General features: G+C 42.2%; 1 protein-coding gene across 1 annotated transcript in view; it reads left to right on the top strand.

The window, feature by feature from the left end:
* The first annotated feature begins 10,810 nt into the window (after nt 1-10,810).
* LOC122624116 (carbonic anhydrase-related protein 10) overlaps nt 10,811-19,034 on the top strand; it is a 39,240-nt gene continuing 31,016 nt past the window's right edge. Inside the window, exon 1 of the mRNA XM_043803558.1 lies at nt 10,811-10,868. Within this exon, the coding sequence (XP_043659493.1) occupies nt 10,811-10,868 (58 nt within the window). The remainder of the gene's footprint in view (nt 10,869-19,034) is intronic.

Raw genomic sequence — 19,034 nt, 5'->3', positions numbered from 1 at the left:
TGACTTGATTTCGCATTGATTGCAATTGCAATTTTAGCTTTTGGCCGAACAGCAAAGGGGGGAGTGGGGGGGCGCGGGAAATTAATTAAAATTACTTACCGACTGGCAAACATTTTACTTGACTTCTCCATTATTATTGGGCGCCAATTAATTTGCTTTAAATTTCGTGCCAAACAAAACACGAGCAATGCTAAAAATTTAATTAAAATTGCGCAAACAAACAAACATTCGACGGCCAGCTAGTTAGACCAGTTCAGCTCAGTTCAGTTCAGTTCAGTTGAGTTCTGTTTGGTTCGTTTGGGTTCTCAGTTCAGTTTCGGTTTAGCTCAGTTGAGTTCGGTTTATGTAGCACTTTGTAGGGGGGAAATTGGGGGAAGGGGGGAGAGGGGGAAGTTCTTCAGAACTCATCCTACGCCACAGAGAACAAGTGGAGTGCAAACACATGACGCATACGCCGTGGCGGCCCAAAAAAGCGAATTTCACTTGTGGCAAATGGCAGCAAACTAAATTGCTCAAAAGAGCCAACAGGGGGCACACGAACAAACACTCACACACACACAGCCACACACACACACATAGCACAGAGTGTGGCAAGTTAAAAGCGTTTCTGGCCAAGACTGGCCAGAATCTCGGCGCTCGGCAGTCGGCACACCACTCGACACCTCCCCAAACCAAGTCCACTTACTTGCTCTTATTAAAAGTTGCCGGCATTCTTGTGTTTACCTAGCACAAATGTCAAATCAGATGGAAAAATGCGCACGAAATGCAGGCAGAACGGAAGCCGAGACTCACAACGCTGGACTCGGAACTCTGGACTCAGAAAACTCTGGACTCAGGACTCAGGAGTCCAAATCTAAGGGTAGCAGGAGCCGGGACTGAGGTTGCATCTGCCAGATACTTTTGCATTTTCCGGATGCGGAAGGAGCTGCAAAAAAATGCTCAGCCAAGTCTTAAACTGTCGGCGTGGGAGTTTAATTTTATTTAAAATTGTAGAGGTATGCTATTGTTGTATTATGCAATGCAAACGTAAAAACAACATACTTTAGTTACGAAATATTGCTTCTTAGTGCTCAAAAATATTCATAGCAAAATAACATTTTTTTTTTAATATTTAAACTATAAAAGATTTTTGCAATAACTCACCGAGTAAGTTATTAAACGTATTTCGAATTTAAGGCAATTTGGGCAAGGCCACTTCGTGTGAATCCTTAGAATTTAATCCTCTGTTTTGAAACTCGCTGCTCGGCTGCCAGTCAATAAAATCAGCTCCTCAATGGCACTTGCCAACATTCCATTTCCGTCTAACGACGCTGCGATTCAACGAACTCCTGAATTGAACTCCTGGCGTAACCCCATGCTTCGTCCTTTTTTTTATTGTGCTCCTTTTTCCATGGCAGCCACGTGTTTCCAGTTTCCAGTTGCCATCGTGGAATGTAAACACAAAACGTAAACAAACTCTCTCCGTCGCCGGCTAAATGAAATTCACCACGAGGTGGATGAGCACTCGTACTTCGGCTCGGCTGGCAAATCGTTTGCATTCGGCTCGAGTCCTTTCGTGCATTCGGCTGGCCGTCGGCCAGGAAATTGAGGATGGGGCGCAGGCGCCGATGGCCAGTTTTGTAAACAGGAAGCGATAGCAAGGGCCGCCGGACTGTTCCACAGCCAACGGCAGTCCTCAAGGATCCGATTGCCAGCCGAAGGACCCTTCGGCTGCCACTGTGGAGCCATCGGAGCCGAGGGCCGCCTGCCAAGTCCTGGCAAGGATTCGACTTTGTTGTGGCGTCTTCTTCAGCCGCGCAACAGTTTTGTTTGAAGCGTCAACACGTGCGGTAGTCACTCGTCCTTGGTCCTGCTGCCCGAATTTTGTCAAACTTTTGTGAAAGGACTCGCTGACTTTCGCGTAGCGCGAATTCAAATACACTTATTGCAATCGAATCGAATTGAATAAAGTCTCAAGTGCTGGGCTGAGTCAGAAATACAAACAAAAATAAGGAAAACACAAAGCTTCCAATTCAACCGATTTATTAATGATTTTTGTTGTTTTTGTTGCGTGCGCCGGCATTAATACAAAATAGAAAATAGAAAATAAATACAGAATCAGCCGAAGCAAAAGGGCAAGTCGGGCGGCTGTATTAATCAAATTAAAAGGTAAAGCCAATGAAATTCCTCGACCAACTAATGAGAGGCCCCACAAAAACACACAAAGCCACACACACTCACACACAGAGAGAAAAAGCTGGGGCTTGTGTCAAAAAACAAATTGCAACCGCAACCGAATCAAAGCGAACCCCAAAAAGGCAACGAATCAACGTAATTTGTGCTCATTATAATCAAGCAGGCAAAACAAACTCACATGCGTTTGCCGCGTTGCCTGGTAATTTTCATTAGCCAACTTAACGCCCACTTTTCAACTCCCCAAAAATATACCTACAGATGTACATATATATATATATATATATATATATATATGTAGTATGTAGCGATTTTGCCAATGGCAGGAAATCGAAGACAAAGCCAAACGTTTGTTGACTAATCGTTTCTCGATTGCATTTTAAATGGGAAACTTCGAGTGGCCGGAAACGGAAGTGCAGCCACCCCACAAACTCCGCCATTTTCTCGGCTCCAGAAAACTGGCATTCAAATCCAAGATTTCCGCTGCCCAGAGTGTTTGTTTGATGTGAAGTGAATGTTGCAAGTGTTTCCTCTGTCAACTATTTATGCAGATTTTGCATGAGCTAAGTTTGGTTTAATAATATTTATTAATAAAACCTAGACGTGTTTATAGCAAAATGTAGAAGAAAATTCGATTCATTTGCAGTACTCTAATAGTTAATAATAAATTAAAACCCCTAGCTAACTACATTTTGAAGATGTTTTCCAAATGTGTAATAAATTCAGTAACTTAAGTTGCAATTTATTGCATATGCAGCTTATCTTCCAATAACATAATCGCCTTTAATCGCAGTTACTACTTAAGAGTCGTGTTTATTTGCCATTTCAATTCGATTAGCCGAAATCAGGCAAATGCAACCTGATAAGCGCCCCACACTTGAGGCTTAATTTAATAATTGTAAAATATAAATGAGTGCCCTAATTACGAGTGATTATGATAAGCGGCCGGGTCGCAACTTCCCATAATGGCCATCGTAATGGTTTTATTGACGCGGATTAGTTGCCTCGGCGCGCTTTTGTAAGGAATGAAAGGCGGCGGGCGGCGGAGTGCTCTTCATGCGAATATTTATGGCAAATATATTCCATCAAATTTTCATCAATCAAATGGCCAATTTTTGAGCAAACAACCGTTTCGTTTTCCTCACACACACATGCGAGCAGCAATTTTGGGTAAAACAGCAAAACAAAAAGCAGCAAAATATAAAAAAAAAAGAAAGGAAATTTGCACAAATATTTGCCAACAATTTCGGCGAACAGCGTCGCGCCATCATCAACATCATCAGTCTGCCCGACAATAAAATCAAGCTGGCAATTTATTTTGGGATTTTTTCCCATGTTTTCCACGACGCTCACACTCCGAACATAGCCAAACGAAATCAAAACGAAATTAATAAAAAGAATTTTCATAACAATTTTGCCGCGCTGCATGCGCGTGTATGTAGAACTTCCTCTACTTCCATCTTCCTACCGTCGAAATGGAGCTATTGTCTGTCGCTGGAGTTGCCAATCAAGTTGCATTCACCATTCACCAGGAGCAAACGTATCCTGCAATCCGCCGTCACAGGCTTAGAGTCCTTTGTACCGACTGACTTGGCTACTCGACACAACAGCACTGCCATTTGTGATTTATCGTCGATTCATTGCCGCGTTTATTTTGCAGTTTTTTGAAGAAGTTAATGGCTGTTTTAATAGGATTTACATGTTGCGGTTAAACTCTGAATTATGCCTTTCTACAGTAAATATGCCTAAGAAATTTCGATTGGCTTGCTGTGTGTTATTTTTATCTATTTAAGTTCAAGTGCTGGTTTACCTTTTAACGCAATATTCAATTCAACGTAATCACCTTATTATAAAATATTAAAAAGAAAAGCTGTGCGAAAAATGTTGAAAAGCGTGTATGAAATTGATCAATTCAAAACATTGTGTGAATTTTGAAATTATTTTTTGATATAATATTTATGAAATATACTTTATAATTATCAACACAACATATTCTTTCAGCTTTTCACTCAGCTAAAGCATTATTTGTATGTATTGCGTTTGTTTTTTGTTTTGTTTTGTTTACGTAGAGATTTAATGTTTATAAATCAAATATTTTTGTTGGAACGGTGCTTGATTGAAAATTTCAACTAAAATTGCCATTTATCAAATTAAATGCTGCAGCCGCAGAAGGGATCAAATTTATTTGAACAACTGGCAACTGGAGTGCTTTCGATTCGCTATTTCAACCTGCTGTGATAATTTCGGGCTATATATTATATATTACAAATGTACTTCCAACGCAGAAATGGTAAAATGGTAAAATAGTAAAATGGTAAAATGGCTAAATGCCACCTTTTTTTACCCTTCGGCCCTTTTGTTCGCTCTTTTTGGCCATTTGCGTGTTCATGACGCAACGTTTGCGGTTGTTTATGTTTTTGAGGTCGCATATCGTGGTTGGCCAATTGTTATGCGCATTTCGTTTAATTGCACACACTCCCATACACACACTCACTCACACACACTCCCATACACACTCGCACACTCACTCACACACACAGGAGGGTTTTGTGGTGACATCCTCGTCGTCATCGTTATTTCGTCCGTTTAGGTGTTAATATTTCAATTAGCAGTCGTTTAGGTTTACGTATCGCCAGGAATTTGCCGTAATGCTTCACGCAACTGTTACGCCAAAAAAGCTCGTAACGCACACGCCATGTGCGGCTGTGAGTGGCTGTATATTTATTTATTTATTTATTTTTTATATATTTACGCTGAGATTTAGCTTAGGCAGTTAAGGCTGCCGCATTTTATGGTAGCACATCATCTGGGCGATCTGTGGCCAAGTGCTAAATCCAGCGTAAAATGGCCCAAAAAGTAAGTTGAAGCGAAGCCAACAAACTAGTTGGCTCAACTTGGCCGGAAAGCGAAGTTCTAAGGCTGCCGTCGGAAAATGTAATTAGTTGCGAAAAATCCTGGGAAAAACTGGTGGTGGAGTAAAGGATTCAGTTTTAAAAGTTTAACTGCAGATTTGCTTGGTAAATTTCTCGTTTTCTCGCAAAATAACCATATAAATTCATGGCAGGAATTCAATACTTTTCCAAAATAATTAAATCTCTAAATTATTTTCGAAGCAACGTGCAAAAGTATTTATGTAAATAATCTCCAAATAGGAATAATCGTAATTAATCCCCAAGCAAGTGTAAACTAACCAACCAAAGACAAGGCTCTTCGATATAATAGTTTGCTTTTGGGCTCAGCAGCAACAAAAAATGCAAAGAAATGAACAATTTATTTGCCATATAGCATTGTAATCTCTCTTTGCAACTAATAGTACGATCTCTTGAGGCCGTTCTTGCGGACAATGGTCTTCTGGTCGACTTATTTGCAAATAAATTGATTCCAAACTGAAATAATTGCGTGCGATGCGGGCGAACAAATAAATGCAATGAAATGCAATGCAATGCAATGGAATTATTTGATCCCTCAAGGAAATCGCCATGCATAGCCACTGTAATGCATATATATTTATATATATATAAACTATATATATAGTAGATTTTAAAACATTTGCTTATCACTTTTATTATGAGTTGTAGGCGGCGGGGACAGAAAAACTTTTCAATAATGAATATGCAACAGTAAATGGCCAGCGAGAGGTGGTTTCACTGTGTGTGTGTCTGTGTTTTTTGAACATTTTAATATGCATGGCAGGGCTCGACACATTGTGAAAATGAAAAGAACAAAAGCTGGCGGGGGGCGGGTGCGGGGGTTTGGATTTTCCAGGGGCTCGGAAAAACCAAGCGGGGGCGGGGGGGGGGGTGGCGGGTGGCGGGAAAGAAAAACCGCCGGCGGCAAACGAAATAAATTTGTCAGCCATTGCAATATTCTTCTTCGCGGGCCGCAAATGAAACTGGAATGGGTTGCTATGGTATGGAATGGAATGGAATGGCTGTGTGGAGCTGGTCAATAAATAAATATGCAAAAGTAAAATATATATATATATATGTATATATATATTTATATGGATATACATATAAATGCAGCGCACTGCAGGCAGATGAAAATGCAACGCATACAAGGCTGAAATTGTGCATGAAAAATATGAAAAGACATTTTCGGTTAACGTATTGCCCCTCCCCTTCCCTACCCCTCCATCCTGTCCCGCCCATTTTTCCCAACCTTTTGCCAAGCTGACAATAAATGTCATTTAGTTGCGGGGAAAAATGGTTCTGGAGATTCTGCAGCTGCTCAGCTGCATGGCAATGCCAATAAAATTTATTTAAAGCAAATTAAGGATCCAATGGCCTGCGAATGATTTGTGTCCTCCCCGTTTTGGAGTTCGAAGGACCTGCGTCCTGTGTGCTGTGTCCCCTGTCCTGCGTCCTGCGGCTAATCGGACACATGCAGATATCCCTGGGGATTAAGTTTCATTTACAAGTTAAGCCCAATTGTCAGTAATCCGAAATTAAATGTTTTCAATAATTCAGGGCTTTCATCGTGGCGTCTGCTGTTTGTTTGCCCACTCATTTGAGGCCAAGAAGAATGTCAAATTCCCAACGCTTTTATTGTTAAATATAAACATATATATATCTATATATATAATATATATATATATAAACAAAACATATGTGCAAATGCGGCGTAGACTTAAAGCCCCAAAAAGAGCGATACATTTAAGTCGGCAACTTCGGAAAACATCTCAATTATTTATGGAATAAATGCAGCTCGATTGTGCTTTAATTCTGGGGGATTTTCAATTCGTTTCTCTAGCATAAAAGCAACTTATTAAAATTCAAAATAAAATGTGTAAACTGTGCGACAAATGCCTGAAATGCTAGATAAGTCTGCATTCAAATTGCATAATCTGCTGCCATTGTTGTGCGTCTTCGTGTGTCTTCGAGTTTTTTGTTTTTTGTCTGTTTTTTTCTATTTGTTTGTTTGTTGCACAAAAAGTTAATTGAGAAGTGCAGTTTAATTTTTGGCCTACTCGTTTTCGGTGTGCCAAATCGTCGTACAGCAATAGTTGGCCAAATGAATTTCACTTATCGTAAGAGCCGGATCAAATGGAATGCCGAGTGTTTTGTTTTGTTTTGGTTTTGGTTTTGTTTCGTTTCGTTTTGTTTGGTGAAAAATGGACAATCTGGCAAACTAGTTTCAACGCAAAGTTGTTCAATAATAAAGACCTTTGGTTTTAATTTGTTTTCGTTGCACTTTATGAATTTCGATTTTATTTATAATATGTATTCACAACGAAAACGTTTTTGTTTATTTGCCATGCATTTCAAATTTACTAAATTGGCTTGCCAAAATATTTGTTTTCCACTTTTCTTGATTCGATTGCACGATATTTTCTGTAATATATTTTTTTTAATTATTTAATGGTAACATTATTATGGAATAAATAGTTAGGATATCTTTATAACTGAATATTACACCTATATTATTTTGCCAAACATTCAAGTGACTTATTTTCTCTATTGCAAAAATTAAAATTGTTGCTTTTTTTTCAAGTGACTTATTTTTCTTTGTTGGTAAAATTGTAATTATTTTTTTATATTTTAATTTCGCACAATGGCTTCATTAGCTTCGATCTGTGATTAGCTTGGTGCCCAGACGCAAACATCGCAGAGTTTGGGGTAAATTTCAATTACGTCCGTGACATGACGTAAATTAAGGCAGCAACGTCTAAAAGCCTGGTCAAAACAGGGGCGCCGAAAGGGGGTGGTTGGGGGGGTAACGCTTGATTTGCTCTGACATAAGTGGAGGTCCTGTTTGGAGTTGTTGGACTGGCTGGCTGGTCGCCTTATTGTTACGCCTACAACGAAGCCATTCCGGCCGGCATTCCTGGCATTCAGCATTCGCCATTTGCTGCTCGAGGTTTTTCCAGCCATGTCTGTGTGGTCTTTTGCCTCTTTATGTGTGCTGTGTGTGGCTGTGCCTCTGAGTGTGACAGTGTGTGTGTGTGTGAGAGTGTGTGTGTGTGAGAGAGAGTGTGTGTGTGTTGGCCAACAGCGACGAGTGCATGTTAAGTGCCTTATTATCCTGTTTATGTAACCGTGCAGTTTTGTCCGGGCGAAAGAGCGGTCACATGTCCCGCTGCCGTTTTCCCGCTGCCGTTTTCCCGCCGCCGTTGTCCCGTTGTTTTCCATTTTCATGTTTTATTCAGGCCTAGTTTACAAATTGTCGCAACGGCTCTGTGGAACGTGGCTAGCACGAAATGAATATTTTGAATACAAATAACTTAAAGGCGGACATTTCGAATGGCACAAGCACAAACTACGAACTCGGACTCCAAATGGCTCAATTCGCCAAACAAAATGAAAAAAATAAACAAAAAACTAAAAGCGAAGAGAGTACTTGTTGCCCAATGTTTTTCCGCCATCACAAAAGTGGACTTTTCGGTTAAATAATTCCGATGCCAGCATAGTTTCAAGTTCGCTTTCGACTCCATGGAGAGTAACTTCATCAGGCCGACCGAATTTTGAGGTTTCCGAAAATGTTTCTGCTTTTGCCGGCAAGTCTGTGGGCTTAATTAAAGTGTCTGCTTATTACACTTGCAGGAAGCTGAACAAGTTAAGCACATGGTAATAAAACTAACCGACATTTTCAAATTAACTGCAATGCCAGAAAAAAACGTTGCATTCATTCAAAGGCAATGCAATAGTTTCCAAAGGGTTTTTCATTTAGGGTTTTGCATTTTAAATGCCAACTTTAAACAGCTAATTACGTAACAGTTTTTGAAGCATTTGGGGAAATTAATTTTTGGATCAATTTTCATCAGCAAAATTGGCCACAAATTTGCAAAAAAATATAATTACCAATTTTGAACACGAAGTTGAGTACGAAGTTAGCGAGATATGTTTAAAGTTATGGCCAAAAAACTGCCAATTTTTGAAAAATCAGGATAATAAATTTGCACTATTTCCTAATCATGACTGAAACTGGTCAGTTAGCTAAGTGAATCACTGTTTTGATACGCTTGTATTTAAATAGTTTAATATTAATATCCATGATGTTGTTCTTTCTTCCCTTTGCCATGAATATGAAATCGAATTGGCATCTGAAGAAGTTCTTTTGTTGTTGCGCAAGCTCTTTGGGAAATCGCAGTTTGTTATACGGAAATCCTTAATCGTTGATCGATTGCAGTCCTCACCTTTTCCCATTTCGATTAGCAGCTGCTGTAAAGTTTTTACCCCCCAGCCAAGTTTCTAGGGGCAGCGTACTTTGCCGTAGTTTTCCGTACTTTTTCCGTACTTTTCCCGTACTTTTCCGTACTTTCCACCGCCCAGCCGAGTGTATTTATCATGATTTAGATCCGTACGTTGAGGAACTTCGCTTCAGTTGGGAGTTCTGTGTTCTGAGTTGGAATACTACGACCATTGGCATTTCTATCTCACTCACTCATTCACTTCTTCGACGGCGCTCTCTTTCAAGCACTTTAGTGCAGGCTAATTACAAAAAGTGAAAACACAATTCATTTTGCTTGTGGTTTATGCGATTTCCTTGCTGCCACCGTACACCATCCATTGGCCACTGGCCACGCCCACTTTTCCGCATTTTTCCGCCCCGCGCCGCCTTGCAGCGTTATAAAAATGTTTATGGCTGACGTTTGTTGCCATAAAAATGCGAAGTTGTCGGGGGAGGTGGGGGGTGGGGCTACCGCTGCTACCGTTGCGAATGCGATTACTTGACGACCAGAAAGGTCACTCAGCCGTGGCCATTGAAGCCATTGAAGCCATTGTGTTGTTCTGGTTGTTGTTCGCCGTGTCCTTGCTGCCACACCACCCACCATCTATCAACCGCCCACCGCCCACCGCCCACTCACTCATGCGTGTGTGTATGTCAGTCAGTGGGTGTGTGTATTTACGGCATTGTGTTTGTTAATAACATTTGCAGCGAGTGCATTCCATCTCTGACGTAATGCCCCCGAAGGACTAGACCCCGCACCGCGCATCCTGCGCCATTTAATGGCCAATACAAGTCCAACTTGATAGTTGTGATTAAAGGATATTAAAGAATATTTCACTTTAAACATAAAATTATATTTTTAAACCAATCAAACATCAAACAAAGTAATGAGTGCATCGTCCATATGCATATTACATAGATTTTTTATGAGGAGAAGTACTCTCTACAGGGTACACCCTTAGTCCGCAGACCACTCGAAACACTGCTCGTTGCCATGTTGTTCTAATTAATTTAAGTTCCTCCCCGCAATCTAGGCACCGTTCACTCATTTTCCATCGCTCTTCTGGTTTTCTTTGCAGCACTTGGCCGTGCAATTACGCAGAATGCCGTTTGCCTTTTAAGTTGCATATTGTTCGGCGATCGAAGGAGCAGTTGGAGCAGTGGGAGCAGACTGCAGCACAGCGGAGTGCACCGGACTGGACTGGAGTAGAGTGGAGAGAAGCGGAGTGGAGTGCAGCAGAGTGGAGTAGCGGAAAAGCGGAAAAACGAACGTTAAGCAGGCAAGGCGAGGCGAGGCGAGGCGAGGCGCTGTAAGGTGAGGTGCAGTGCGGAGCGGTGCGGTGAGGTGAAGTGAGGTGAGGTGCGGTGGAGAAGAAGTGCCACTGACAGTGGCAGTAAGTTACGGGCCAAGTTTCGCCGGAGTCGCCTTGTCGCTGGCGCAACTGGCATAACTCAGTGCTGATGAAATATGGAGCTGCTGCAGGCCCTCTGCTGTACGCTGCTCCTGCTTCTGGCCCGGATGCAAGGTGAGTCCAACTCCTCAGTCCGCAGTTCTCCATCCTCAGTCTTTAGTTTTCAGTCTTCAGTAGCGTAGTCTATTGCCGCATGGCAGCGTGACATGTAGCCTGCCATTTGGTTAATATTTGCCCGCTGTCAGCGCATCCGCTTTGATCTAGTCAAAAATTGAATAATTCGTGCCCATTCCCCTACCATTCCGAGCATTCTGCCATCTAACATCCACCATCTACCATCGTGCCATCCGCCCAGCTGCCACGCCCCTTTGGGGTCAGTGTCAACCGTGTCAACGATATGCGATATGCAAATTTTCCACATCAACCTGACACGAGCTTGCATAACTTGCAACACAGCAAGTTGGGAAAACAACAAGTAGAACATCGGCATGAGCAGCAGCAATAGCAACATTAATGCACTCAAAGAAAATAGTGCAACCATTAAAACATGCATCTTACATCTTAAAAGTATATTTTAAAGTGGCATTATAAAGTAGTACTGTTTTATATTAAATGTAACTAAAAGTTCGTTACATGATTTGTTGTTATGGTCACCACTTTTTCGTGCAGTGCAGTGCAACTTGCAGTCACGTCCTCCGATAAGCTTCCTGTGCATTTGAGGTTAGTTTCTGTGGTCTGGGAGTGCCGCCTGCTGTCTTATCAATGCCACAGATCTGTCATCGTAAATTTAACATTAATTGCGAAGCACTGTCCCTCAGTCCCCTTGCCACAGATAATGAGCAACAGAATAAATAAATAAATTGCACCTAAAATTCGCAGTAGCCAGCCCAGCTAACCCACCACCCCCCAAAAATTACCAGAAGCGGATGCAAGTGGCCCAAAAAGTTTGCACATTAATCGAGGCTACTTAGGTCAAGTTGCAGAAGGAAATCAGTGGGCATCTTCATTTGCATTCGGAAACTCAAATCGATAGATGCAAATGGCTAAAAGTTTTAACGGCGTCGCGAACCCAAAAAAAAAACCACATTTCGTTTTAAATTTGATCAAATTTGAAATCAAATGAATGGCAATTGGTCTATAGAAATAGTAAAAGAAATGCCATTTGGCAAATCATAAATTAAAGTGAGCGAACAATTATAAAACTCGTTGGGCAGACAGTAGATTTTTTTAGTTTTAGATTTAGTTTAGATTAAGGCAGTAGATAAAAATATATATATATGCATATATATTGTAGCTTACTTTCAGACAGCTTGGTGATTTCTCGATGCTGAAAAGGTGATTTAGAACTTGAACCATTGGCTATGACCTACAGACTCGCAACCGACACTCATAAAAGTTGCAGCTGCTAAATATTTACTTCCAGAGCCCGCCATAACTATGGGCCGACTTTAAGACATACATACATACATTTATACAATTGCATATATGTATATACAAATACAAGTGTATAGGTGTGCGCTGCATTTCATACTCCTGCGATATATAGACAACTATATAGCCGACGGCCGCACGAAAATTCAGCACGTTGAAAAAGCATAGAGCCAACAAAAAAAAAACTATATACTATTCTACTATAAGTATATATACATATATATATATATATGTATGTATATGGGAAAAACGAAAATATCACGAAGATGAGGAAAAGGAAAAAAATGCAAAAAACAGGAGGGAAAAAGAAATGTTCATGCAATAAATTCACGTTGAAATTTTGCAATAGTTGCGTCTGCGAGTTGCAGCAGTAAACGCTCGAGGAGAAGAGCAAGAGCGGCGGCTGGTGGAAATAAAAAGGGGGGGAGGGAGGGGGTGGGTGGCAAGGACCCCTTAAGCCCAGCCAGCCCCCTAAAAAATAAAACCCCCCACAGCCCCCCGAACAGCCCGCCGCACCGAGCCAAACCATCCGACTTTGAGTTGAGTGGTTCCTGCTGCTGCTTAATTTTGCAGCACCTCCTGTGCTTAAGTAAACTTTTCCATCCTTGCGGGTGGCAGGGGGCAGGGGGGGGGTTGGGAGGGTGTTGCCACCAAAAGAGGGCGGTGGGCGGTTGGGCGAATGGGCGTACTCGGCTGGCCAGCGATAAGCAGGCCGCTCTCTGCACAATTTTTGTTTGCCCCATTCGATTAAACTAAACATAAATTTCATGGACGATAAATCAGCCGTGAGCGTTGGGACAGTTGCACCTGCAGCTTGCAACCTGCCGCTGCCCCTTGCCCCCTTGCCCCCGCTCCACGCTTTACGCTCCTCGAAAAAGCTTGGTAGCTTAACCCATGACCTCCTCCTCTCCCCCCTCCTCCCTGTGCACGTGTGGGAAATCAAAAGAGTGCAGAAAGAGATGGAATCTGCTGCAGTTGAAGGAGAGCATCAGCCCCTCAAGGCTTAATAAATTAATTCGCTCTCGGCGAGATGCATCTAAATAATACCCTTTTATTGGGCATTTCACTAAACTGAAGCCCCTTTAGCGACGTCCCTGCTGATTTGCCGCGAAAATCAAATGGCAAACGCGAAATTGAGAGAACAATTTCTAAAATGATTTCTGCTGGAGTCGCAGCTGCCGCTGTCGGTTCGTGTCGGAAATAAACAAAATTCCAAAGTGGCAACAAGCTGCCGGCCAAAAGTTGAATGCCCCTTACAGTGCGTTGCGGCAGTGTAAGGCGCTGCTTGGGCGCAGCTTCGCCATCAAAATAGTAAAATTATACATTTGATTATTTTGATACTACAAAGAATAGCCACTTTTCTAAAATCTTAAAGCGTACTATATTACTGCGTTAATAACTTGTTATTTATTAATTTAAAAAATTAGCAAAAAAGCGAGCTTTGTTGAACTTCTAGATTACTTCATCTGTTAGTAGTTTTTGAGAGGCTATTGAACCGCTTTTAACCCTAAAGTGCCTCGGTATTGCCTACTATAAGCTTGCTTACTTTAACTTATTGCCGCTTGACTATAAATATGAGCAACACAAAAATAGTTGCTTCTTTTAGTGCAGCTAACCTGGTTTTTGTTTTGTTTTGTTTTTTTTTTTGGTTTATTCTGTAGTCCTATAAATTTGTGCACATTTTTGGGAGTCTGGCTCACCAGTCGGCTACGTAATGTGGCACGTAGCAAGCAGGGGCATGGATCTTCGGTCATTCAGAGGGGGCAGAGTGGAGGGGGGGATTGGGAGGTAGGCTCCAAAGTTTGTTAGCTCCTGTGCAATGGCTACAATAACAACAACAACAGCATTGCTACGCCTGTCTGTGTGTTTGTTTCTCTGTGTGTGAGTGTGTGTGTTAATGCTAAATTAAGTTGCTGCACGTCGAAACATATACGGTGTTTTCTACGTATATGTGTGTCTGCGAGAGGTTGGTTTTTCCAGTTGGAAAATGGGAAAATCGGTGGGTGGCTGGGTGGGTGGTTGGTTCTGGGGCTTGTACGCTCGACCGCCGGCAGGCTGTAATCCCAAAAACATTAAACTGGCCGCGTCAGGACATTGATTTTCGCTTTTGCCCAATATTTAGCCAGCTCTGCTCCTTATCTGTGCCTCGTAAGCTTCTCTCCGCCACATACCATATACATATATCTACTATATATGTATGTACATACATATATATGGACTTATGTATGTGTAGTATGTGTGGGAATGGTGCTGCTACTTTTTTTCATCTCCATTCTGCTTTTGTGCAAATGAAAATTCAATTTGAAATGGAAATTATACTTTTTCTTCACTTATTTTCGCATTGTTATACTTGTTGTTGCTTGTTTGTTATTCTCTCCCAGCCAGTGGTTCCTGTTTTTTGGCCTTACTTCAGATTTTCCAGATTTTTCACTGTGTGTGTGTGTTGCATTTGAAAATCGTTTTGATTTGCTGTTTGCGAGTGTGTGTGTGCTGAGCAGACTTCAAAATAGCAGATGGAAATATGATTGCGAAATGCTCTACACGGTGGGAAACCGGTTTGAAAGCTATCTCTAAAATCGTGATAGTTGCTTTTGCCTTTTTAATTGTTTAATGCTGTGCCGCAAACCAAATTGAAATTTATGTAACATACTTTCGTGGGCTGCGTATTCGCAATATTACGTAGCCGCCGTGTGGACAACTAAAAATACGAATATTTACATGTCTTGTAAGTTTTTAGCTTGTAATTGGTTTGAAAAGTATTATGGCGACTTTATGCTCACATAGATTAATCGGCTTAAGTCGCATTGCATTACACAAATTACGTATACGCAGTGTTGACATGTAAGAAATATTTTCTCGTTGTGTGCATTGCTCTTTCGTGTCTTTTATCTTGCAACATTTTTCCTTTTTAATAGTGCTCGTAGGAGTGCCAAACAGTTTTCTCGTTGTGGCAATTCAATTGCTGCCCAAACAATGTCCAGATATGCCTCTTCACTTTCGAAATTGTTTATTTATTAAGTTAATCAGGGAGTAACGGGGAGGGGCAGGGGAAGGGGGTGAATGATGGTTGAGTGGGTGGCTGGTGACTTCTCATGCATGGCCAATAATCCTCGAATGGAGACATAAAACAATGGCCGACGAGCATAACATAATTTCCAGCACTTAACCATGGCCAACTGCTGAACTGCTGAACTGTTGAACCCCGTCGCCAGCCCCTTTGCCCCCCCCCCCTTGTCCGCTCCCCCCCCTCCCCCTTTGTCCGCTCATCCGGTTTTTGGCCTCGGTCGAAGTCCAAGCGGGTCATGCATTTTTCCGCTTCGCTTGTTTTCAAACTGATTTCAATCTGTTTCTGCTGTCTTTCGATCTTCCTTCCTTCCGACTTTTCCGACTCCGTCTCTGCCACGCCCCCGCGGGACCACACCCCCACTTTTTGCCCACGTTTTTTCTCCTTTTGTTTCATTGTTGCCGAAAAGTCGTTGTTTTTCTGCTTCTGTTGTTACTGTCGCGCTTGGCCTGTCGGTCATCATCATCAGCCTCATCGTTGGCATTTTGCTTCCAATTTGTGGCCAGAATTGAAAGAGAAAACAACCCTTCAAGACGACCCCCCACCTCCACTGACCTCTCACCCCTTCTTCTACTTGTCCACAAATCGCTAAAGTTGCCACGCCTTGTGCGCTAATGAAAAGCTACTGCCAGTTGTTGCCCACGGATGGCATTTCGGTTTTTTTCTTTTCGAGCTATTGAAACATCCGTGTGGAGTTGGCTAAGAATAATACATTGTAGTCTTCGGTATACTGCCAACTTTAAGTACAAGTTATTTGAACTGAAAATCGAAATTTTTATAATTTAATATTTATACTCAATAATATTATTCCATAACCCACGATCAGCTCACGCACTTAGCCCATTAGTTATTATTAAATGCTCACATTTCCAGCAAGGGCATTTTGTGGACGGACTTTTCTTCAATGGCGTTTTGCTCATTCCTTTGCTTTCTTCATCATTTGGCATTTCTTTTTTTTTTTTTTTGATTCGGCTTGAACAATGAAAATTAGCAGGAGAAATAATCAAGTGCAGTTTTAATTTGCACAATGGCCCAGCTCTCCGTAGCTTTTCCAACTCTTTCCCCCTGGGCTTTTCTCCGCCATTTCGCCGCTCGCCTGCTACCCCTTTCCCCCCAGTTTTTCCTATAGTTTTTCCCATTTCCCCGCGGAACCAGCGTCATCTTCTGGTGCCGAAACAAAGGAATCGCAGAGACAAAGAGCCGCCAGGACGCTTCTTTCTTTCTCTTCTTGTCGCTTTTATTCCCCACTCTTGTTTTTTTTTTGTCCTTTTTTTTTTTACTTATTTTTTAACCCCACACTTTTTTTTGTATTTTTTTTTTGTGTTTTTGCTGTCTTTCTGTTTGGGGTCCAGTGCGGTCACAAATAATTGGCCCGATGCCGCTTTGACGTTTAAATTTTATTGAATGGCAGCTGCAATTGGCAGTTGGCAGTTGGCAGTTTGCTGGCCGAGAGTTTCCAGTTGAGTTCTAAGCTCGCTTAATTGTTCCCAATGGCTGGAACAATGGCATGGCAACAATGGCCGCCCCCAAAGTGGGCGCTTGTGCGGGGGCGTGGCTCTGAAGCCTGCATAATTCTTTTACGCCTCATCGATGGGGGGAGTGGGTGAGGGGAGGGTGAGGAGGGAGGTATGTTAGATTGTGCAAAGGAATGAACGAGCACTGAAAAACTTGGCTAATAAATGATCCCGGCCAGACATAATAATTTTCCCAACTCCCCATTAGCCTGCACTTGTGTGTGTGTGTATGTGTGAGCTATGTTATGTATGGCACACACATGCACACACACACATGTGCATTATTCACGCCTCATTTGGCCTGTTGCCTTGGGCTTCGGGGCTAATTTGCCTTTAAAAGTGCGACAGCATTTTACGCTTAATTTGGCATTGATAACATTTCGCCCAAGACACCTGTTGTATGCGTGTGTGGTGGTTTTTAGGCATTACTACGTGTGTGTGTGTGTGAGTGTGTGTGAGTGTGTGACCCTAAAAATGGCCTACACATTTTTCAACTCACAGTCAAGCTCACAAAAGCACTTCAGCTACAACAAAAAAAAAGAAGAAAAAAAAACAGCAGCAACAATCATAACAATAATCATAACAAAATGTGAGAGACAGTCTGAAGTGGCTCCCCTGTACAGTAGTAACCCCTCGTCGTTTAACGACCCCAAGCCAGTCCGTCGTAACAGTACAGTGGAGCGAAGCCAAGTGAAACCTACTGCAATTGGTGGTCTATTAATAATCTACTTTAATATCTAATAATTATGATTTTTATAATCATTTTGTATGTAAAGGATTTGTGAAAATATTTATATTTATTTTGATTAATTTTTATATTTAAATATATGTATATTACGCTGTTTGCCCCACTGTGCATGGAGTAAGGAATCTGGCATGCTGACATTGATACCTCGCCAGTGCGTGCTGCTAAAATTTTATGATGTGGGCCAGGCGCACTTACCGCCCTGGATTTTCCCCCTCTTTTCCCCCACGCGAAGCTTTCCCACGGGAAATGGGCCGCCCAGGTGGCGGCAAATTGATGCTGTTATTGTCAACGGGCGACGTCGTCTCCTTGGTCCTTCGTCCTGCGTCGTCCTTAGAGGGTAGGAAGAGTGCCAAAACGCCAAACGCTGTCAACTGTCATTTGGGGGCCTCCCTTATCGACGTCCCTTATGGAATTTCGGAATTTCCACCATTTCCACCTTCGCCACCATCTACACATTTCCACTGTGTCATGTCAGGCGGCCATAATCATCGACATTCATACATAATGGACTCATTGATATTCGCTGGCAACAACAAAAGGTCAAGTGGCTTTGCCCCGCCCACACTTTGCCACACTTCGCCCCACTCCCACTCCAACTTCAACTCCGAACTGCGACTTTATTGTTGTTCTCTCTCGCTGGGGTCATAACGGTAATTGCCAACAAAACGAGTGATTAACCTGACAATACGCTCGCACGCACACATGGCGGTCCATCTGCAATCACCCACCACCCACCGCCCGCTGGCCTTTTGACCTTGCCCATGGGTGATCCGCCCTTTACAGTTTTCCCACCCAAATGCACTTGCATCCCATGTGTGTGTGTGTGTGTGTGTGACTTTGACACGACACACTGGCACAATGGCACAGAACGGGAGCGGGGAGCGGTGGAGGGGGGGAAAAGCTATGCAGAGCGGGAAAGCTAGAGAGGAAAAGTCCCGGCAGGTCAAACACGAGTGCCAAGCCAAGCCAAGTCAAGTCAAGTCGAGTCGAGGGGACAAATTTCAGCGCATGTGGCTGGTCATGGAGTCAGCATTTAAACTGACCATTAAATAAGGCTGCCAGCCATAAAAATTTCGCAACAAAGCGAGCTGGAAAAACCGCAGACTAACCGGAAAAATTAGTGCTACAAGCCAAGGGACATTAAACAAAAAGTAAAAATTACATTTTACTATCAAGTGTGTGTGTGTGTGCGATGAATTGGTACTTTAACAACATTTTTTACGATACCTTATCTGAGCTTAAACTTAAACAAATAAGTTTTAAATTCGTTTAAAATGTAAGCTAAATTCCCACGAGAGTAAAAAAATGAAAATTTCATTCCGTGAAAAATACATGCACTCATGTTTTCTGCAGCTGCATTTGAATTTTGTGCATTTATGCCATTTTATCTTAGCCTTATTGCCCGCTGCTGGTTTTCATTTGCAGGCCAATTACGATTTGTTAGGGCCATCATTTATGAAACATTATGCTGCATTATTAACCGATTCAATTATTAAGTGAGCAGTGCAGTGCAGTAGTGCCCA

Source organism: Drosophila teissieri, chromosome X, assembly GCF_016746235.2.
Source record: "Drosophila teissieri strain GT53w chromosome X, Prin_Dtei_1.1, whole genome shotgun sequence".
Classification (NCBI taxonomy): Eukaryota; Metazoa; Arthropoda; class Insecta; order Diptera; family Drosophilidae; genus Drosophila; species Drosophila teissieri.
The sequence above is the reverse complement of the archived record's forward strand: the minus strand, read 5'-3'. Positions and strand labels throughout refer to the sequence as shown.